General features: G+C 46.1%; 1 protein-coding gene across 3 annotated transcripts in view; it reads right to left on the bottom strand.

Annotated features, from left to right (window-relative positions):
* jade2 (jade family PHD finger 2) overlaps positions 1 to 22,201 on the bottom strand; it is a 146,290-nt gene extending 124,089 nt beyond the window's left edge. Inside the window, exons 1-4 of one of the 3 annotated variants that reach the window (XM_033029311.1) lie at positions 22,038 to 22,201; positions 21,573 to 21,786; positions 8,879 to 9,013; positions 5,340 to 5,414 (exon numbers count right to left, since the gene is read on the bottom strand). In XM_033029311.1, the coding sequence (XP_032885202.1) occupies positions 5,340 to 5,414; positions 8,879 to 8,894 (91 nt within the window). In that variant the 5' untranslated portion in view covers positions 8,895 to 9,013; positions 21,573 to 21,786; positions 22,038 to 22,201. Of the gene's footprint in view, positions 1 to 5,339; positions 5,415 to 8,878; positions 9,014 to 21,572; positions 21,860 to 22,037 lie in introns of those variants that run through there. The other 2 variants (XM_033029312.1, XM_033029310.1) reach the window with 2 other exon arrangements.
* Positions 22,202 to 23,715: the final 1,514 nt, after the last annotated feature.

The raw sequence follows: 23,715 nt of genomic DNA, 5'->3' as shown, positions 1-23,715 counted from the left end.
TGGCAGAATATGTGATGCGGAGCTGATTATGACATTTTGGCATGGCCGACAATTGATTCAACACAACATAAACATTGAGGGGATTGGCTTCATCTACGTTTGGGAAGGCAGAGATTGATCAAAATATTGTGATTTTGCAAAGGGGGAGGGTTGAGTGTCTGAGCAATTTGTTTGTTTTTTTGTGAAGGGATAACAATGCATATTGATGATGGCAGTGCGGTTGGGGCAGTCCATCTACACTTACTTCAGGAAGAACGTTGACCAGGTCTGATGTGGAAGATTGGGCCTAAAGATTAGAGTGCACGGAATTCAAGTGGAATTGACAAACTGGTACCAAAATTGGATTGATAAGTGGAGGTGAAGGGTGACATGGCCTAATGCTGCTCCTATAACTTATGAACTGTAATCATAGAGATACCACCGGGATTGATGCTGGGACTCACGCTGTTTGGTTTTTTTTTAATATTAGGGGAGCACGGTGGCGCAACGGTAGAGTTGCTGCCTTACGGCGCCAGAGACCCGGATTCGATCCTGACTACAGGTGCTTGTCTGTACGTTCTCCCCATGACCTGCGTGGATTTTCGGTTTCCTCCCACACTCCAAGGACACACGTGCAGGTCTGTGGGTTAACTGGCTTGGTATAAATGTAAATTGTCCCTAGTGCGTGTAGGATTGAGTAATGCCCCGGTCCCACTTAGGAAACCTGAACGGAAACCTCTGGAGACTGTGCGCCCCACCCAAGGTTTCCGTGCGGTTCCCGGAGGTTGCAGGTGGTTGCCGGAAGTGGAAGCAGGTAGGGTGACCGACAAAAACCTCTGGGAACCGCACGGAAACCTAGGGTGGGGCACAAAGTCTCCAGAGGTTTCCGTTCAGGTTTCCTAAGTGGGACAGGGGCATTAGTGTGCGGGGATCGCTGGTTGGCGCCATCTCGGTGGGCCGAAGGGCCCTTTCCCGCTCTGTATTTGTAAACTGAAAAACGAAACAGAACTAGTGCTGGAGACATAAACAGCAAGTTCGCAGATGGCACAAAAATGGACAGAGTTGTTGATAGTGGGGAGCATATTCTTAAACTCCAGAACAATACGAAGTTGTAAGATGGTCAGAGCAGAGACAGCGTGGAGTTAGTCCAGATAGATGTGAGGTGGTGCACTAATAAAACAGATTAGTCACAATGAATTTTGTTTAAGAAGGAACTGCAGATGCTGGAAAATTGAAGGTACACAAAAATGCTGGAGAAACTCAGCGGGTGCAGCAGCATCTATGGAGCGAAGGAAATAGGCAACGTTTCGGGACGAAACGTTGCCTATTTCCTTCGCTCCATAGATGCTGCTACACCCGCTGAGTTTCTCCAGCATTTTTGTGTAGTCACAATGAATGGTAGGTTCCTACAAGTAATTGAGGGACAGGGGGACATTAGTGTACAAGTCCAACGATCTCTTAAAGGTGGTAGCATGGGTAGACAAGATGGTTAAAAGGGCCTCTTACTAGGCAGGGAATGGAATACAAGAGCAAGATAAGGGACCAACGCGGGTAGATGGGACAGGTGTAGACGGGACATGTTGGTCGGTGTGGGCGATTTCCACTGTACGACCCAATAACTCGATTTTGAAACACTTGAATCCCCGAGGAATAAAGAACCACAGGTCACGTGCCGGGAAACGGAATTATTAAGTTGGTACAACTTAAAACCTTGGTTGGGCCACAGCTGGAGGATGTGCACCATATGACAGGAAGGGTGTTGGTGGACAGGAGGTTCAACAGGAGGCCTCCGTCCCCAGTCTTACTGTCTCTGACTACGTTTTATCTCTGTTTGCTTTGTTGTTACCTTCCCCCAACTAACAATGATCTATTCTCCATTCCCTTTGTCCTGTTTTCACACCTCACACTTCCTTATCTCTGTACCTCCCACTCCCCTGACATCAGTCTGAAGAAGGGCCCCGACCCGAAACGTCACCCATTCCTTCCCTCCAGAGAGTCCTGAGAAGAGAGTGCAGAAAACCGGAACGGAAGTATAAATGTGATAAGCTTCAAATTTCCTTCGAACTTCTGAGAAACAATCTTCTCAAATACCAGGAAGCAGTAAAGTCTGTGAGATCACAATACTTCTCCGACCTTATTTCCAAAAACGCTCAAAATTCCAAGGTCCTATTTAGTACTGTTACCTCTGTCATATGTCCTGCCCCCAGTACCAGCTTAGCTGGGTCCCCGGCCAAGTGCGAAGAATTCTCTACTTTTTTCCCCAGTAAAGTTGAGAACATCAGAACGAATATTTCCCCCCCATCCCACCCGTGACCTAGCTGTCTCTTTGGTCTGTTCTTCTAAATTAGACTAAATTCCAACCCGTTACTCTATCCTCCCTTGTAAAGCTGGTCTCCACTATGAAACCTGCAACCTGCCCACTTGACGTTAGACCCACCGCCCTTCTGAAGGATGTCATTGCAACAGTCGGTCCCAGCATCCTCGCCATCATCAACAGTTCTCTGGCCACTGGCGCTGTTCCAAGCACACGGTGGTCCAGCCACTCCTGAAAAAACCTAACCTAGACCCCCCACCTTACCTAGTAACTACAGACCTATTTCCAAACTGCCTTTCCTTTCAAAAGTCCTTGAAAAGGTAATTCTAGACCAACTAATGCCTTATCTACAAAATTCCATCCTGGAAAGTTTCCAATCAGGTTTCAGGGCCCACCACAGCACAGAGTCTGCCTTGTTGAAGGTACACAACGACCTGCTTCTTGCCATCGACTCCGGCGACTGTGCAATCCTGCTCCTTCTCGACCTCAGCGCAGCGTTTGATACAGTGGACCACACCATCCTAATTGACCGTCTCCAGTACGGGGTTGGTGTTGATGGCATTGCCCTGAGCTGGTTCGTTTCCCACCACAAAGATAGGAGTTTCTCTACCGCCATAGGCAACTCTTTCTCTTCCCCAGCTAGCCTTTTCTGCAGGGTTCCACAAGGCTCCATCCTAGGCCCCCATTCTCTTCTCTCTCTACATGCTCCACCTCGGCCAAGTCCTTCAAAGGCACGGCATTTCTTTCCACTGCTATGCAGATGATACACAGCTCCATCTCCCCTGAAACCCAACAACTGGTCTAATTTAAACAGCCTCATGCCACTGCCTTGATGATTTAAAATGTTGGATGGTTCAGAACTTCCTCCAACTTAACGAGAGCAAGTCTAAGGTCGTCCTGCTCGGCCCCTCCGACCTGATCAGGCAACTTGGAAGCCTAACCTCCTTAGTCAAACCGCACGTCAAAAACCTTGGCGTGATGTCTGACAAGCAAGTCAACTCTGTGGTAAAAGCTGCTTTCTTCCAGCTTCGTACAATAGCTAAAATCAAATCATTCCTCCAATTCGACGACCTTGAAAAAAATCATCCACGCATTTATCTCCTCCCGCCTTGACTACTGCGACTCCCTATACACTGGCATCAGCCAATCATCCCAGTCCCGTCTGCAATTAGTCCAAAATGCCACAGCGAGGCTTCTGACGGGTACCTGTAAAAGGGACCACATCACCCCGATCCTGGCCTCTCTCCACTGGTTCCCAGTACGGTACAGAATCGATTTCAAGCTCCTCTTATTCATTTACAAAGCCCTTAACGGGCTTTCACCCCCCCCAAATCAAAAATCTTCTAACCAACCATTCTACCTCCAGGTCCCTCAGGTCGGCCGACTTGGGGCAACTGACTATCCCGCGGTCTAGGTTTAAGCTCAAGGGTGATCGCGGTTTAGGTTTATTCCACCTATGTGGAATAGCATCCCGCTCCTCATCAGAACTGCCCCCACCATCACCTCCTTTAAGTCACGACTCAAAACCTATTTCTACTCCCTAGTGTTTTTGAGCCTCTCGGAGGGGGCGGTGTAAACAGTTTATGTATGTATTGTTAGGTCTGTCTACTGTTGTATGTATCAAATGAGTACCTGCACTGGTGTGAAGCACTTTGGTCAACGTGAGTTGTTTTTAAACCTGCTATACAAATGTTGTCTAGGGTGGAGCATTTCATTTACAGGGAATGGATAAGCTGAGTTTGTTTTTCTGGTGTGAAGGAGTCCAAAGAAAGACTTCATGGAAGTATACAAAATTCAGAGTGGCATAGATAGTACCTGTGGCCAAGCTACATAAAATCAGCGAGTATCGGTTGAGTGAAAGGTTTAGAGGAGGCTTGAAGAAGATTTTTTTCATCCTGTGCTTTTAATGTGGAACACACTGCCTGAGAGAACGGAGGTACACAAAAATGCTGGAGAAACTCAGCGGGCGCAGCAGCATCTATGCAGCGAAGGAAATAGGCAACGTTTCGGGCCGAAACCCTTCTTCAGACTGGGAGATGCTTGAGAGAACGGTTGAGGTAGACACACACAATATTTAACAAACGCCAAGTTCCTTGAAGATGGCGTCACTGGTAGTTAAGATGGTCAAGATGGCTTTTGGCACATTGCCCTTGATCAGTCAGAGTCCTAAATACAGAGGTTGGGAGGGCATATTGCAGTTCGCATAAGACGTTGGTGAGGCCACATTTAGAGTATCGTGTTCAGTTCTGGGCACCATGTTAGAGGAAAGATGGTATTCAGCCTGAAAGTGTACAGAGAGGATTTACGAGGATGTTTCCAGGACTAGAGGGTCCGAGCTATAGGGAGAGGTTGAGTAGGCTGGGACTCTATTCCTTGGACTGCAGGAGAATAAGAGGCAAACTTGTAGAGGTGTATAAAATCTGGAGATTAATAGATCGGGTAAACGCACAGTCTCATGCCCAGAATAGGGGAATCGAGAAGATTAAGGTGAAGGGGGGAAAAATTTAAGAGGAATCTGAGGGGTAACTTTTTTTAAGAGTTGCCAGAGGAGGTAGTTGAGGGAGGTACTATTACAACGTTTAAGATACAATTAGACAGTACATGGATCGGACAGGTTTAGAGGGATGTGGGCCAAACGCAGGCAGGTGGGACTAGTGTAGATGGGACATGTTGGTCGGTGTGGGCAAGTTAGGCCGAAGAGCCTGTTTCCACGTTGTTTGATTCTATGACTCTATCCAAACAAACACTTGAATCACCAAGGTATAAAGAAACACAGGCCCACTGCCAGGAAATGGCATTATCAAAAAATCATTATTTGACCTATTTTAGCGCATTGATAAGTAAATACTTCATGGTCATTGTTATTCATTTCTGTCAGAGACTAGAGCTGTACTTGTACGCTAATGTATACACAGAGGCTTGTAAGATGGAATTGTGGATTATAAAAACAAGTATAAAGAGTCTAGAACAACCAATTCTTACGAAAATTTGGCGTTCATTATCCATTCATGAAAAGTAATTTATATTCATGGATTGAGGTTCTTACTGTCAGTGGTGTCCGAGTCTTCACTGCTGATGGAAAATTTCCTCCGTTTCATTATTTCATTATCCATCCGGAGACCTGTAAAGTTGGAAACAATGTCTATGATATACAGGATTTGACAAAGTTGCACTTTTGGGTGAAAACGCCACTTTGAAACACGATTCATACGAGAGTTGCGTTTAGAGTCAGTGGGAACACGCCTCATAACAACCTTCACTTGTATCCCAGACTTAAAGCGGAAATCAGAATAAAAGGGCGTTCCTTTCGGAAGGAGAAGAGGAGGAATTTCTTTCGTCAGAGGGAGGTGAATCTGTGGAATTCATGGCTGTGGAGACCAAGTCAATGGATATTTTTATGGCAGAGATAGATAGAATCTTGATTAGTACGGGTGTCAGGGGTTATGGGGAGAAGGCAGGAGAATGGGGTTGAGGGGGAGTGATAGATCAGCCAGGATTGAATGGCAGAGTAGACTTGATGGGCCGAATGGCCTAATTCTGCTCCTATCACCGATGCACCTATTTTCTATGTTTCTAAGTCCATAAAATATGCAAATTCACAAGGCCTGGCTTCTCCGGTAAACTGTTAATAAAAACTCAACACAAATCAAATTTACAGACATCTCTTTATGTGGATGAGCTGCTGGCCTATAGCTGTGCTGCCGGTCTCCTGTCATCATTTAGCCTCAGGGCAGCTGAAACTTCTGTCTGCAAAGCTTTCTTCTCTTTTCCGCAGAGAAGCAGAAGTTGTTCTGGCTGAAAGTAGAGCTCGACAGATCGACGCCGCTCAGAATAGATCATAGTGAAAGAGACGCATTTATTCCTTGCCTCCTTTCATGGGGAGGGAGGTGATCACAACACGAACTGAGACATTCGGGCGCACATTCTGAGATTCCCGATCGGGTCAGGTAGCAACAAAGGTTAGACATAGAAACATAGAAAATAGGGGCAGGAGTAGGCCATTCGGCCCTTCGAGCCTGCACCGCCATTCAATATGATCATGGCTGATCATCCAACTCAGTATCCTGTACCTGCCTTCTCTCCATACCCCCTGCTCCCTTTAGCCACAAGGGCCACATCTAACTCCCTCTTAAATATAGCCAATGAACTGGCCTCAACTACATTCTGTGGCAGAGAATTCCAGAGATTCACCACTCTCTGTGTAATTTTTTTTTTCTCATCTCAGTCCTAAAAGATTTCCCCTTTATCCTTAAACTGTGACCCCTTGTTCTGGACTTCCCCAACATCGGGAACAATCTTCCTGCATCTAGCCTGTCCAACCCCTTAAGAATTTTGTGAGTTTCTATAAGATCCCCCCTCAATCTTCTAAATTCTAGCGAGTACAAGCCGAGTCTATCCAGTATTTCTTCATATGAAAGTCCTGACATCCCAGGAATCAGTCTGGTGAACCTTCTCTGTACTCCCTCTATGGCAAGAATGTCCTTCCTCGGATTAGGAGACCAAAACTGTACGCAATACTCCAGGTGCGGTCTCACCAAGACCCTGTACAACTGCAGTAGAACCTCCCTGCTCCTATACTCAAATCCTTTTGCTATGAAGGTTGAAGATGCTCGGAGATTTCTGGACAAGTACTGCATTGAATTCACAGTTACTTCCGTCAGCATCAGTGAGGCATTCCTCCAGCCTGCAAGAAATGGCAGAGAGTTGTGGACGCAGCCCAGTCCATCACGCAAACCAACCTCCCTTCCCTCGACTCCATCTACACTTCACGCTGCCTCGGCAAGGCCACCAGCATAAATCAAGGACCAGTCCAAAGTAGGTGGTGACCCAGTGTCAATATCCTCGGTCAGCCCAATTTTCACAGGATCAAGTGGAGTGTTTGTTTGGGGAAGTTGCTGCTGAATATGCAGATGGTGTTGGTGGAGTTCAACTTGGGGTGGAATATGACTACTCCACTCATAATCATAAGAGTGATTTATTAGCCAACAATGTTTTGCAACATACGAGAAATTTGATTTGCTGTAGTATTACCAACAAAGTGCAACAAGACACACAAATACATTTTTAACATGAACATCCACCACTGTGACGCCCTCACATTCCTCGCTGTGATGGAAGGCAATAACAGTTCAATCTTCTTCCCTTCTTTGTTCTCAGGGCACTCGAACCTTCCGTTGTCGGGGCGATCTTGGCTCCCGCAGCCGGGGGTGGGGGTGGGGGGAGGTGTAATGAATGAATGAAAACTTTATTGGCACATGTGACGAGTCACAGTGAAATTCTCCGCTTGCAGGCCTTGCCGAGGCATGCAATAGTCTAAAAGAAAAAGTGTCTCGAGTTATTTGAACATTGCAAGCGCTGATGACAACTTGGTTGATATTACACATCTCCTGCGGCTGTTTAGTGGCATAAAAATTGTGTGCATTATTAAGTTTCACACCCAGTTGGGAAGCTCTTCAGATGACAGCCTCCATAGAGCCTTCACACATAGGTGACATCTTCACTGACATTACCCTGTTCACATGCTACTTCTCAAAAAAAAAAAATCAAAAGATCTACTTTTGTCTATAAATTCATGAGAGGTATAAAATCCATGTTTGAGGAAGTCGTCTCCCTTAACCAATGTTTCACTCCTCTTTTCTCCATTTTGTACTGATCTTGAGCATAGAACAAACGATCCCATGATAGACACTGGGTGCTGGAGTAACTCTGCAGGTCAGGCAGCATCTCTGGGTGGCATTTTTCGGGTCGGACCCCCTTCTCCAGACCCGGCACAAAACGTCACCCATCCTTTTTCTCCAAAGATGCCTCCTGGCCCCGCTGAGTTACTCCAGCACTTTGTGTCAATCTTCGATCTAACCCAGCATCTGCATTTTCTTCCTACATATTAAATGATCCCACTGATGCTGATTCAGAACTGCTTGCTAAAGTTGAAGGTAGAAGCATCCCAAATCTTGTTTACGGCTCACCAGCTATAACTGATTCCACCTTTATAATTCGCTATTTTTTTATATATAACTGTTACTAGATTACAGGCCATTCACTTCCTGTTCAGCCTGTCTACATAAATTGTTACCGGAGGCCAAGCCGCGAGTATAATCACAGACATATTGAGAGCAGGGATGTTTATCCGGTTCCCTGGTGCATTATAAACTGCAGTAAAAACATGTTGTTATTACACCTTGGCCAACAGACAGGGCAGCACGGTGCCTTACAGCGCCAGAGACCCGGGTTCGATCCTGACCACGGGTGCTGTCTGTACGGAGCTTGTACATTCTCCCCATCGCCCGCGTGGGTTTTCTCTGGGTGCTCCGGTTGCCTCCCACACTCCAAAGACGGCGGGTTTGTAGGTAAATGTAGCTCTGTAAATTGTCCCTATTGTGTCGGATAAATCTAGCGTCTGGGTGATGGCTGGTCAGCACGGACAGTTTGCCGAAGGGCCTGTTTCTACGCTGTATCTCCAAACTAAACTAGAGTGATAGAAGAAAAGTAAACTATGCAATACCAGGAATACTTCCTCAGTTGCGATACAGATACGAACTGTGATTAATAAGTAGATTCACAGGGGAACCTGCAGGTGGTGCTTACCTTGTGATACGATCATCTGGTCTTTTCAAAGTACGTGTCCGTTTAGCCAGGTCATTTGCCCAGTAGCTACATCGCGTATTGCGAATGTTGACAGCATTTCCGGCTAATTAGATGTTTCCACGGATGTCAAAACACCTAAATATGAACAGAAAAATCACCAAGTTATCTTCCTCCAAAACCCAGGTGCAAAAGTCAAAGCATCGAAAATACAAGTGATTTCAAGATGGTCTTCTGTGAGAACGAAAGAGCCCTTAATGTTTCTGTTTCACTGTGGTTTTAAAGTGGGCAGCGCTGGAACACAAACAAGGAGCTTGCAGTAACATACACCCAAACACTGATGAAATCAGCCCGATTAATCTGCATCTCAACCTTGATGTCTCGTGCATTAAAGTTGGAGCAGAGATGAACAAGTTCCCAGTGTATACGCAAACATATAAAATAGGTGCAGGAGTAGGCCAGTCGGCACTTCGAGCCAGCACCGCCATTCAATATGATCATCCTAAATCAGTACCCCTTTCCTGCTTTCTTCCCATATCCCTTGATTCCGTTAGCCCTTAGAGCTAAATCTGACATTGGATTGACATAAAATCACCTACAATCCAGTACTGGTTTGCAATCTTTCTCAAACAGCCTCGCCAACAGTCTGTCTGTCCTTTCTTCTTTTTGTTATTTTTAGTATGTGTTAAAAAGTATGTTTTAGTGTTCCTTGGTTAATTTTATGTGGGGGGTGGGGGGTGGGAGGGAACTTTTTTTTTCCAATCTCTTACCTCAACGGAGATTAGATTTTTTTCCGTATCGTATCTTCAACCCCACTGCGGCCTAACATAGTGGAGTTGGCGGCCTTTCCCGGAGACCGACGGGCGCTCCAAGCCGTGAGAGTCTGCGGGACTTTAACATCACGGAGTTTGCGATCCCTTTGCCGGGGATCGAAGCACCAACCGCGGGGCCTGTGGACTTTAACCGTGAAGCCCGCGGTCTCTGATAAGAAGAGACCGACTCGGGAGTTCCATGCCGCGGAGAGAGTTTCAACACCTCGATGCGGGTGTTTCGATCACCCCGACGGGGGCTCCGATCGTTGGCTGCGGGGGCTTTGATCGTCCTCGACTGCGGATGGTTTGACTGCCCCGACCGCGGGAGAACAAGAGGAAGAAGATTGTTGCCTTCCATCACAGTGAGGAGCGTGGGGAATCCACTGTGGTGGATGTTTATGTTAACTTTTATGTGTTTGTGTGTCTTGTTGCTTTTCACTTGGTATGGCTGTATGGTAACTCAAATTTCGCTGTACCTTAACCGGTACACGTGACAATAAACTGACCTTGAAACCTTGAAGAGGCAAAATGAATGGATTTCAAGGAAATGGAAAAAAGTTTCCTTATGGACAGGGAGGGGGTAGTAAAAAGCTGGGTTTGACGCACAATGACACGGTGACGCAGCGGTAGATTTGCTGCCTTACAACGCCTGTGATCAGAGTTCGATCCTGACTACGGGTGCTGTCTGTGCGGAGTTTGTACGTTCTCCCCGTGACCGCGTAGGTTTTTTCCGAACACTCCGGTTTCCTCCCACACGCAGGTTTGTAGGTTAATTGCTTCTGTAAATTGTCCCTAGTGCGTAGGATAGAACAAGTGTACAGGGGGGTGATCGTTGGTTGCCGTGGAATCGCTGGGCCGAAGGGCCTGTCTCCGCGCTGCGTCTCAGAACAGTAGCAACATTAGAAAACTATTTCTTGCACAAATGCCGTTGCTCCATTTAAGTTGCAGCAGAAATTGATCTGTTGGGTCACAGCAGAGTGAGGTTTGTTGTGGTGACAGAGACCAGGCGTATGACTTCTGTGGTGGACTTGCCAAACAAGTATTGACAGCGAGAGAAATACAATTCCTCTCTGCTGTATTTTACTGATAAAGTTTGACATGAGCACAAAAGTCCCATTTTCAACTTGGACTGACTCTTCGATGAAATAGTCGGAGTGGATGACACAGTCCCATCAGAAAACAAAAATCCCGTTTATATAACACTGTCTCATTAATGCAACTTATACCAGCGATACACGGATGAGAGGGAAATATGTTATAGTTAAAGATTCAGCCTGCTGAGGTAAAGTCAAACGATTCACATACACAATTCATTTAAAATGACAAAACTATTTTTCTACACGATTCCTACACCTGGGACACAAAGGTCATACATTGCAATTCCATTACAGTACCACATCATGAAGTGGACATCTATTTATATATTTCCATTTTAAAGTATTGTAAATCAAAAAGTACCACCAGACTGGGAGATGCTCATAAGAGTAGAGTCATAGTCATGGAGCAAGGAAACAGGCCCTTCGGCCCCGATGGCCTAGGCCGATCAAAGATCCCCAAGTACGCTGGTCCCACCTGTCCGAGATTGGCCCATATCCCTCCAAATTTTTCCTATCCATGTACATATTGCATTTAGTTTAGTTTAGTTTTGAGAGACGACGCAGAAACAGGCCCTTCGGCTCACCGAGTCCACGCCGACCAACAATCCCCGTAGAGTAGCACTATCCTGCACACACTCGGGACCATTTACAATTTTAGACCGAACCCAATTAACCTACAAACTTGCACATCTCTGGAGTGTGAGGGGGAAACCTGGAGCGCCCGTGGAAAACCCACGTGGTCACGGGGAGAACGTACAAACTCCGCACAGACAGCACCCGTAGTCAGGATCAAACCTGGGTCTCTGGCGCTGTGAGGCAGCAACTCTACCGCTGCGCCAGCGTGCCGCCTTCGTTTTCATTCGTCAAAATCACAGACATTTTGATCAATAAAACTTGTAAGAAGACCTTAATACTGTAACTCAATTTGTCAACCATTTTTTGCTCTTGTAGTTTGGTGGGGAGGGGGGGAGGGGGGGAGGAATTACATTGTGGTTGGGAATCAATTACGCTCTGGTGGTATTTTGTAGTTCCTTGTGATTCATCCAAGTTCCAGGTTGTTCTTACTCCGAGACTGTTGTGTCAGCATCCTTTAATGAGTCTTATTAAGCTCAGGAAATTGTTGGCAGGAGAATTATAATTAGTAAACATATTATGCAACCCCTCTCATTATTTGCATCTATGTTGGCAAAAGTAAACAAAGAAGATTGAAACTATGTTTACAGAAAAACCTATGTTAACCCAATTCCAAAAATGCACTCAAAATATACTTTCTGGCACAATGCTAGCATTTTATGTTAGGCCGTTTAGCCAAGAGGTTGCACTTCAGATACATCACTGACATTTATAGTCAGACAGCACAGAAACAGGCCTTTCAGTCCATCTCATCCATTGATGAGATGGACTGAATCCATCGGTGGCCGATAAGGAAAAGGGGAGATGCAACGAGACCTGGGTGTCATGGTACACCAGTCATTAAAAGTAGGCATGCAGGTGCAGCAGGCAGTGACGAAAGCGAATGGTATGTTAGCATTCATAGCAAAAGGGTTTGAGTATAGGAGCAGGGAGGTTCTACTGCAGTTGTACAGGGTCTTGGTGAGACCACACCTGGAGTATTGCGTACAGTTTTGGTCTCCTAATCTGAGGAAAGACATTCTTGCCATAGAGGGAGTACAGAGAAGGTTCACCAGACTGATTCCTGGGATGGCGGGACTTTCATATGAAGAAAGACTGGATAGACTCGGCTTCTCCTCGCTAGAATTTAGAAGATTGAGGGGGGATCTTATAGAAACTTACAAAATTCTTAAGGGGTTGAACAGGCTAGATGCAGGAAGATTGTTCCCGATGTTGGGGAAGTCCAGAACTAGGGGTCACAGTTTAAGGATAAGGGGGAAATCTATTAGGACCGAGATGAGGAAAACATTTTTCACACAGAGAGTGATGAATCGCTGGAATTCTCTGCCACAGAAGGTAGTTGAGGCCAGTTCATTGGCTATATTTAAGAGGGAGTTAGATGTGGCCCTTGTGGCTAAAGGGATCAGGGCGTATGGAGAGAAGGCAGGTACAGAATACTGAGTTGGATGATCAGCCATGATCATATTGAATGGCGGTGCAGGCTCGAAGGGCCGAATGGCCTACTCCTGCACCTATTTTCTATGTTTCTATACCAACCAAGATGCCTCATCAAAGGTAGTCCCATTTGCCCATGCTTGGCCCATATCTGAGAGAGAGGGGGAGGGGGAGAGGGGGAAGATAGGCAGCAACTCTACCGCTGCACCACCGTGCCTCCCAGTGTGTGTTCAATGATTCTACAAGTGGTGGCAAGGCAGTAGAGGTTAGGGCACAGTAGTGCAGCGGTAGAGTTGCTGCCTTTCATTCAAATCCAATGCACTGCAGTGAATCTGCTTTAGCGGCTAGTCTTAGAATAGTTTCACCTATAGGCTCATTTGGTAGAATTCTGTGTATCCCCTGATTAAGAAGTAATTGACTCAAGCCAATCAAAATTTGCTAGCAATCCATTTCTTGAGAAGAAAGGGTCTGAAGAAGGGTCTGGACCCGAAACGTCACCTATTCCTTCGCTCCATAGGTGCTGCCTCACTCGCTGAGTTTCTCCAACATTTTTATCTACCATCTATTTATTTACGTCACAATGTATTAAAACATTTGTTTTTGCACCACTCATTGTGGTATTTTTACTTGTGCGAGTGGTCTTGGTTATATTTTCCTGCTCCTAGTCTTTACTGGTTGTGCAGGTGACAAGGCACTTCGACAAGTTCCTTCCTACAGGAGGCAATAGACAATAGGTGCAGGAGTAGACCATTTGGCCCTTTGAGCCAGCTCCGCCATTCAATGTGATCATGGCTGATCATTCCCAATCAGTATCCTGCCTTCTCCCCATATCCCCTGACTCCGCTATTTGTAAGAGCCCTATCTAGCTCTCTCTTGAAAATATACAGAGAACCTGCCTCCACCGCCCTCTGAGGCAGAGAATTCCACACACTCACAACTCTCTGTGAGAAAAAGTGTTTCCTTGTCTCCGTTCTAACGGGCTTACCCCTTATTCTTAAACTGTGGCCCCTGGTTCTGGACTCCCCCAACATTGGGAACATGTTTCCTGCCTCTAGCGTGTCCAAGTCCAAGGCACTTGACATGTATGTGGAAGGTTGAGAGGGATATGGACAAAACGCAGGCAAATGGGACTAGCTTTAGAAACATAAATAGGTGCAGGAGGAGGCCATTCGGCCCTTCGAGCCTGCACCGCCATTCATTGTGATCATCCACAATCAGTAACCCGTGCCTGCCTTCTCCCCATACCCTCTTGATTCTGCTAGCCCCTAGAGCTCTATCTAACTCTCTATTAAATGCATCCAGTGATTTGGCCTCCGCTGCCTTCTGTGGCAGAGAATTCCACAAATTCACAACTCTCTGGGTGAAAAAGTTATTTTCACATCTCACTTTTAAATACCCTTCCCTTTATTCTTAGACCTGTATCCCCTGGTTCTGGACTTCCCCCAACATTGGGAACATGTTTCCTGCATCTAGCTTGTCCAGTCCTTTCATAATTCTATAGCTTAGACGGGGCACCTTGGTCGGCGTGGGCGACTTAAGCCGAAGGGCCTGTTTCCGTGCCATATGACTCTTATGTCTTTAGCCCACGAACAGAAAGTAAGCAAAAGCAACCCAGGAGGGTAGAACTTTGCTCAAGTCCAATGGTGACTGGGTGGGAAAAAGAGGAAGAGGCAGAGGGAAAAAAAAAAAATAGGATTGGGGAATGAGGTTGTGTTTCGAAGAGGTGAGAACTGACTACAGTCATGTCCAGAGTCTGAAGATCCGCTATTGATGACAGAAGACAGGCCTGTGGTTTGTACGCCACTTGGCTCAACATTCAGAAGTGGTTTTGCAACAATATAACCATTTCAGTGGCAACCTGCAGTCGCTCCGCTGAGAACACAGGTGAGCCCGCAGGTTGACCCAATTTTCCTGAATGTAGCTGGAGTAATGAACGTGGAACCTTCGGCCCACAATGTCAGTGCCACACTCGATGTAGCATATCCATGTACTTATCTAAATGACTCTTCAATGCCTCAATTGGATCTACCTCCACCTCCACCACCCCTGGCAGCATTTTCCACACACCCACCACTCTCTTCCCCAACACATTGCCATTAAACCTTGCCCCTCTCACCTTAAAGCGATGCCCTCCAGTCTGGGAGAAAAAATCTGATTGTCTTCCCTATCTATCCCTCCAAACCTGTCCTATCCATGTGCCTATCCAGATGGTCTTTAAAAGTTGTGATAGGTAGTTGAGACAGGGACTATTCCAGCAGCTCGTTCCATACACCCACCACCCTTTTTGTGTAGAAATAAGTTGCCCCTCAGCTTCCGATCACATCTTTCCCTCCCCCTCACACTAAATCTATGTCTGCTGGTTCTTGATTTCCCCTACACTGGATAAAAAAAACTCTCTTGCATTTACCCTATTTAGTCCTCTCTTGATAGAAACATAGAAAATAGGTGCAGGAGTAGGCCATTCGGCCCTTCGAGCCTGCACCGCCATTCAATATAATCATGGCTGATCATCCAACTCGGTATCCCATCCCTGCCATCTCTCCATATCCCTTGATCCCTTTAGCCACAAGGGCCACATCTAACTCCCTCTTAAATATAGCCAATGAACTGGCCTCAACTACCTTCTGTGGCAGAGAATTCCACAGATTCACCACTCTCTGTATAAAAAATGATTTTCTCATCTCGGTCCTAAAAGACTTCCCTCTTATCCTTAAACTGTGACCCCTAGTTCTGGACTTCCCCAACATCGGGAATAATCTTCCTGCATCTAGCCTGTCCAACCCCTTAAGAATTTTGTACGTTTCTAGAAGTTCCCCCCTCAATCTTCTAAATTCTAGCGTGTACAAGCCGAGTCTATCCAGTCTTTCTTCATATGAAAGTCCTGACATCCGTCTGGTGAACCTTCTCTGTACTCCCTCTATGGCAAGAATGTCTTTCCTCAGATTAGGAGACCAAAACTGTACGCAATACTCCAGGTGTGATCTCACCAAGACCCTGTACAACTGCAGTAGAACCTCCCTGCTCTTATACTCAAATCCTTTTGCTATCTAATACACCTCTGTATGATGTGACATACTTCACATTTAGTCCCAGACGATATACATTTACCAATATAATCTACCAAAAGCTAGATGAATTCAGTGTCAAACTGAGAAAGAGTATCAAGATGATATATCTTTGCAGGGCATGTGAACACTCCTACACAATGCACGATACACTATCTTCACACCATTTGTCCAAAAAAAAAAAACCACCCAGTTCAACAACACCAAAAAGCTCTTCAAAGAAATGCACTTTCATCCATTTGGCTCCTAGAGAAATACACGGTCGATAAAGGGCATTGTAGACAATTAAAGCATAGAAAAGATCAACACAGGAACAGGCTCTTCATCCCACAGTGCCTGTGCCAAACATGATGTCAAGGTACACTAATCTTTGCTTGCAGATGATCTATGTCCCTCCATACATAAGGTCATAAGGAACACGAGTAGAATTAGGCCATTTGGCCCATCAAGTCTACTCCGCCATTCAATCATGGCTGATCTATCTCTCCTTCCGAAACCCATTCTCCTGCCTTCTCCCCATAACCTCTGACACCAGTACTAATCAAGAATCTATCTATCTCTGCCATAAAAATATCCACTGAAATGGCCTCCACCGCCTTCTGTGGAACAGATTCACCACCCACTGACTAAAGAAATTTCTCCTCATCTCCTTTCTAAAAGAACCTCCTTTTATTCTGAGGCTCCGACCTCTAGTCCTAGACTCCCCCCCCCCACCTGTGGAAACATCCTCTCCACATCCATTCTATCTATCCAAGCCTTTCACTATTCCATATGACAATTGACAATAGACAATAGGTGCAGGAGTAGGCCATTCGGCCCCTCGAGCCAGCACCGCCATTCAATGTTTCAATGAGGGCCCCCAAATTCCCTGCATATCCATGTACCTATCTAAGTGCAGCTTTGTCCACTATCGTTTCTGCCTCGACTATTCCTGGTAGCATATTCCAGGCACTCACCACCCTCGGTGTTAAAAAAGATAACTAGCCCCTCTAATCCGGGCAGCATTCTGGTGAACCTCCGCTGCACCCTCTCCAAAGCCTGTGTTGTGTTAGGGCGACCAGAATTGTGCAGGAAGCTGGAATGGGCGCAGAGAAGGTTTATGAGGATGTTGCATGGACTCGAGGGCCTTAGCTGCAGGGAGAGGTTGAGTAAGCTAGGATTTTGTTCCTTGGAGCGCAGGAGGATGAGGGGTGATCATGTATTAGATCAAGAGAGGAGTAAATAGGGTGAACGCAGAGGGTTTTTTTTAACCTAGAGTAGGGCAAATCAATAACCAGCAGACATAGATTTAGGGTGAGGGAGGAAAGATGTTATAGGAAGCTGAGGGGCAACTTATTTTTACACAAAAAGGGTGGTGGGTGTACGGAGCGAGCTGCTGGAATAGGCAGTTGAGACAGGGACTATCACAACTTTTAAAGACCATCTGGATAGGTACATGGATAGGACAGGTTTGGAGGGGTATGGGCCAAACGCAGGCAGGTGGGACTAGTATAGATGGGGCAATTTGGGCCGAAGGGTCTGTTTCCACGCTCTGTGCCTCTAATACTGCAAACGTGGCTGATGAAGCAGCAATACCTGACTGATACTCAAATGCCCCAATCAACGAAGGCAAACGTGGCATATGCCTGGCTGTGAGCATCCTCTTTAAACCTAGTCTCTCTCACCATAAAGGCCGTGCCCCCTCGCCCTCCGGAGACCGGGTGCTCGTCCGATAGGCACGACTCGCACCCCCCTTGCGGCGGTGGACCACCCGCCACCGATCGAGGGCCCATGGGAACTCGCCTGGAGAGCCGGTGAGCGGACCGGCTGCGGGAGGGGGTGCTCGGCCTCGACAGGGGAGTGGGCCACTGGCGACCCTGGGGCTCGGCTGGACCGGGCGCCGCTCTAAGAGGCCGAGCGCGTGGAGCACCACGGCTACCCTTGGCCAGACCATCCCTACAACGACGCCAGGACAACGGACCATCACGGTCAGGTCAATAAACCCTCCGCTTACAACCGGGTCTTGGATATGGCAGCAAACTGGCGACTCTGTATACTGTCTCAGTGAACTATTGTTATAAGGTAGACAAAATTGCTGGAGAAACTCAGCGGGTGCGGCAGCATCTATGGAGCGAAGGAAATAGATGTTGCTGCACCCGCTGAGTTTCTCCAGCATTTTTGTGTACCTTCGATTTTCCAGCATCTGCAGTTCCTTCATAAAAACTATTGTTATACACTTGTACTTAGAAACATAGAAAATAGGTGCAGGAGTAGGCCATTCGGCCCTTCGAGCCTGCATCAATATGATCATGGCTGATCATCCAACTCAGTATCCTGTACCTGCCTTCTCTCCATACTGTATCTGAGATACCTATTTCATATCTAAATGCTCATGTATCGTGAAACTTGTATACAAGAAGAAATGTCAGTTCATGCGCTGAACTACAGGTGACAAATACAGTACCAATACCAGACCCTCTAGCCTTTCACATTTATCATAGACTACTCATTGTTCATCTTGCTAGCAACAAATTCAAACATAATAGTGACCTCTAGAGTTCCTCTTCTTTTAGCGCAAGCTTGCTTGTACCCACAACTTTAAAAAAAAGTTTTTATTCTTCAACTAAGCAACAAATCAGGGGAGGGTCACAGTGCACAAACCACAAGAACACCGGTATGCAAAGTGGTTGAAAGCCAAGAGATGCTCAAAGAACCAAACTTAACCACTGCAGTTGCACTGTTGCATACCCTGCATTTGCATGCACTGTTCACAAGAAAAATAAACTTTCTAATTTACCAACTCCAGAACATTAACCGTGTCAACATAGAATAACAGCTCAATTGCATTTCTTCGCAAACCTTTCCCGTTCTTTCACTCAGACACAGGCAATCTGCATGGGCAGACAATATAATTTTTTCTAACCATAAGATAAAACATCAAAAAGGTTCTCGACTTGAAACGTCACCCATTCCTTCTCTCCAGAGATGCTGCTTGCCCCGCAGAGTTACTCCAGCATCTTCGGTGTAAACCAGCATCTGCAGTTCCTTTCTGTACAATTCTACCCACAAGTGCTACATCTCTATTTACACCTGCGATTAAAATATTGTTAAATGCATTCATTTCTCATTACAAAGTACAGGTTGTGAGGGTCGACTTGTATCGAAGATACACCATGTAAACAGGCCCTTCGGCCCATCGATTCCACCCCGTCCATCAATCGCCCGTTCACATTCATTCTAGGTTATCCCACTTTCTCATCCACTCCCTACGGGGTGGGAGATTGCAACCTTCACGTGGTCCGCCCTGTTTCGACAAATGCAATCAACCCGGCGTACACAATCAAATAAGATCAAATAGAACAAGTTGTCCTACAACTTTAGGCTGTGCACGCCATTAGCAAGTAACATAGAAACATGGAAAATAGGTGCAGGAGTAGGCCATTCGGCCCTTCGAGCCTGCACCGACATTCAATATGATCATGGCTGATCATCCAACTCAGTATCCTGTACCTGCCCTCTCTCCATACCCCCTGATCCCTTTAGCCACAAGGGCCACATCTAACTCCCTCTTAAATATAGCCAATGAGCTGGCCTCAACTACCTTCTGTGGCAGGGAGTTCCAGAGATTCACCACTCTCTGTGTGAAAAATGTTTTCTCATCTCGGTCCTAAAGGATTTCCTCTTTATCCTTAAACTCTGACCCCTTGTCCTGGACTTCCCCAACATCGGGAACAATCTTCCCGCATCTAGAAGAAGAAAATCCACTCCCGACACACTAGAGGCAATTTTACACAGAGGCCAATTAACCCACAAATCCGCACATCTTTGGGATTGGGGAGGAGACCGGAGTTTCCGTAGGAAACCCACGTGATCACGGGAAGAACGTGAAAACTCCACTCAGACAGCACCCGAGGCCAGGATTGAACCCGGATCTCTGGTGCTGCGTGAGACAGCAGCTCCACCAGTTGTGCCAACCCAGCTTTCTTTCCCCAAATCTATGCTTTATAATAGGATATGTCCCTGTCCAAGAACAGAATCTTCCCCTAGAACACAAATTGGTTTTGAAAGTGAATAGTAGAATCGCTTAAACACAAGGAACTGCAGGTGGGAGTGGACAAATAAAAAGCAAAGTGCTGGAGTAACTCAGTGGGTCAGGCGGCATCTCTTCAAGATATGGATAGATGACATTTACAAGTTTAGTTTAGTTTAGAGATATAGTGGGGGAAACAGGCCCTTCAGCCCATCGAGTCCACACTAACCAGCATACTAGCACTATCCCACACACAAGGGACAACCTACAATTTTTACCAAAGCCAATTAACCCACAAACCTGTACGTCTTTGGAGTGTGGGAGGAAACCGGAGCACCCGGAGAAAGCCCACCCGGTCACGGGGAGAACGTACAAACTCTGTACAGACAGCACCCGTAGTCAGGATCAAACCCGGGTCTCTGGCGCTGTGAGGCAGTAAACGATGCGGTTATTGTCAACTTGCATTGCATTTAATTTGGAGCTGCATTGTTTCAGTTTATTGTGTGCAAATTAGTTGAATGAAATCACAAAAGTTTTTTTTTAAATGCCACCGTACCTCGGTACATGTGACACATTAAAAGCACCATTGAAAACTTGCAAGCGCAGGAAGGGTTTACTGCAGGTCAAACAGCCCTCCTCCCTCCCTCTGCCTGCCTGTCTCAATCTGTGGCCTTTCACTGGTCAAGTGATTGCCACACGGTATTATCATAGCAGAACACGTGTGCAAATGTCATAAAGTTGTGGTCCACGACTAGACTTGGTCGCAGAAGTATTTGGGGTGTCGTTTTTTTTGGGGGGGTGGGGAGGGAACAGGAGAAAGAGTTCGTCTGGATAATTTGAGCTGGAAAAAGTTATACCTCCGTTAGGAACTTTTATTCCTCAACTCCCCTCTCCCTACCATTTCCTCTCCCATCTCCTCTCCCCTCTCCCTCCCATCTCCTCTCCTCTATCATCTCCTCTCATCCTCTATTCTCCCCTTCTCTCTCCCCTTCTCTCTCCCCTTCTCTCTCCCCTTCTCCCTCCCCTCCTGAGCCGCGCTGCTTTAAGCAGGGAATGAGCCTACGGAACCACGCCTCCCCCAGTGAACCTGAGCGCAGCGGATTTGGGATAAACAACAGCCACTCCCCCTAGAGTCAGCGCAGCCGCTTGCAAGCACCAGCAAAAACCTACACACGCACACGCACACACACACACACAATCTATTAAACGTTTTTCTTTACAGCAAATTAACTCCTACCTTGCAAACAGCTGCCCCAAACACAGACCATGCAAATCAAAACAAGTAAATATATATTTTTTTGTGGCAGAAAAATAAAAAAGAGACTCACACACATCACTAACCGTCCACACCAACAACACTATCTACCCGATGAGTATACAGACATTCAAAAACAGCATCCTCTCCCCCCCACCACCCCTCCCCTCCCATCCCGTTCAAAGCGAGGGGTGCATATATTTGGAGTGCTGGGCTGCAGTAATTGCTATAGACAACCTATATAATATCTGCAATAGGGGGGAAAAAGTTGTGCCCTGCACTTCTGATCAGGAAAAGTAAAAGAAGGGTTTCTGCACGGGTAGGGGCGAGGGTGTAATTCCACCCAAAACTGTTACTCTGCCCCCTAGTTAGAAACGATCAGTAATAATTACCATGCATTTTTTTTTTGTTTTGCTTGCTTGTTAGCTTCGGATCTAGCCGCTTGTTTTTTTTTTTTGCGGTGACTCTCCTCGATGGTCGGAGATGATGCTGCTGTAACAGAAATGCGATGGTGCTGATGTATGTTAAACGCGGCTCATGTGGGAACGCGCATCGATCCAATGCACGTTAATACATTTAAATCTCTCTCTCTTCCCCCCTCTCTCTCTGTAAAAAAAAAACATGCAGTTACACAGTGCTGATATGGCTGCCAATGCTATGCAATGGGCCCTCTCTCTCTCTCTCTCTCTCTCTCTCTCTCTCTCTCTCTCTCTCTCCGTCTTTCTCTCTATTCCTTTCCCTTCCTCCTCCCTCCCTCCTCTCTCTCTCTCACACACTCTCTCTCTCTCTCTCTCTCACACACACACACACACTTTGCAGTTCCTTTCCCCCTTCACTTACTCACTCTCTCATCCCACCTTCCAGATCACTTTAATGCAGTCCTGTTCCGTTTCTTATCCTCTCGCACCGATCCTTCATTTTCTCGTGTGTGTGTGTGCAAACTGCATCTTTTTTTTTGTTGAAAAGAAGAAAATCTTCCCTCCTTGTCTTTTTTTGTTGTTGTTGTTGCTGTTGCCGTCCGATTTCCCCCCCTTCTCCCGGTTTGGGAGTGTTAAATTTTTTGGAGCAGGAAAAATGAACCAGTAGCCCGGGCGGGCAGATCGCAAGAGGGAGACTCACTTTGGGCAAATGTCCCTCCAGAAAAAACAAGGCGATTTCTGTTGGCACAGGCGGACACTACGGGACCTAGCAACAAAATAGCTCATACTTCAAAATCTTTTGGCGCCATATTAATGACGTACTTAAAATTGCCTCTTGAAAGAGACAAGATCTCCCTGCGTCAAAAACTGGCGTCTTTTACTTAAATATTATTGCAAAGCACGGGAGAGACTGCGTGCACTGGGCGCTTTAGACGCGCGACTCATTTAATTGGCATTTTTTTGTTAATTTCGCAGTTGTGCATCTATCTTACAGCGCTTGTCAGTTACCTTCCCCAGCCACTGCCTGCCAGGTTTTTTTTATTTAAAGAAATAAATTATTTATTTAAAATGTCCAGTGGCGTTTGCAAAGGAGACACCTTACTTTGAAGGCTGGCGGATTGTGATCTCATATCTACCCCCCTCCCCCCCCTCACACACACACACACCCCAAACGCAAGATACTGACGGCAAGGGTGCGATTAGCAGATAGGGAAATAAAGATTGTTCCAGTTTGTATATTAATCGATCGCCAGGGTGTAGTTTCAAGCGATAATAAGTTACCAACAACTTTTGCACTGAGGGCAATTCTCCCCCCACCACCACCACCACCACCCACTCTTTCCGTGTTTGGGGGAGGATCTAATTATTGAATTTAAGAATTAATATCATTTGGGCGACATTGATCTAGAGAGAAGTGGTGTTACTATTCGGCGAGATGAACGAGACTGGGGAAATTAAAGTGCAGGCTAACCTAAATGGAAGAAGCATCATTACATATTGAGTGGGAGAAACCCATTAAGTTCCTGCAATTCATAATCTAAACTCAACAAGTTCCGAAAAGTTTCAGGCATATTTATTCTTCCTTGTTTAAATGGCGTGAAAAGACACGAGCCGGTCTTGCCTGAGCGCAGAAAAGTTGCGCAATGATGTTGATTGGACATGGAGATCAAAGATTGTAAAAATCGTTCTTGAGGGCCTTCAGATTGTAAACCTGTTTGAAATGGAAAGGGGGTGCTGCTGCCGTCTGTTTCCTTCAAGAGCATGGAACGAAACTGTTCTTCAATGTGTTTAAAGCGTTCAAGGACTTTGCTTTTAACAGGGACAATGGCCTGGAAAAAGATAGCACAATGCTCTTTAAATAATGTATCTCCAAAGTCTAGGTTGATCCAAGTACTTGTGAAAAGTCCCTTTCAAACTTCATTTACCACCTCAATTTGAAATATTTATGCATCTCAATTCATGTGCACATATTATTCAGGCTGAACAGGTGGTTACATGAAGGATCTCCTAAAAGTTCTAACAGTGCATTTCCAACAGTTGCAATATAACTGTTGAATCATATTAGGTTAGTTAATTTCATTTAAGATCTGTATTAGAAATGATACATTCAGAGAGT

This window comes from Amblyraja radiata, chromosome 11, assembly GCF_010909765.2.
Source record: "Amblyraja radiata isolate CabotCenter1 chromosome 11, sAmbRad1.1.pri, whole genome shotgun sequence".
In the NCBI taxonomy this organism is placed as follows: domain Eukaryota; kingdom Metazoa; phylum Chordata; class Chondrichthyes; order Rajiformes; family Rajidae; genus Amblyraja; species Amblyraja radiata.
Note: the sequence above shows the minus strand (reverse complement) of the source record. Positions and strands in the feature narration are given on the sequence as shown.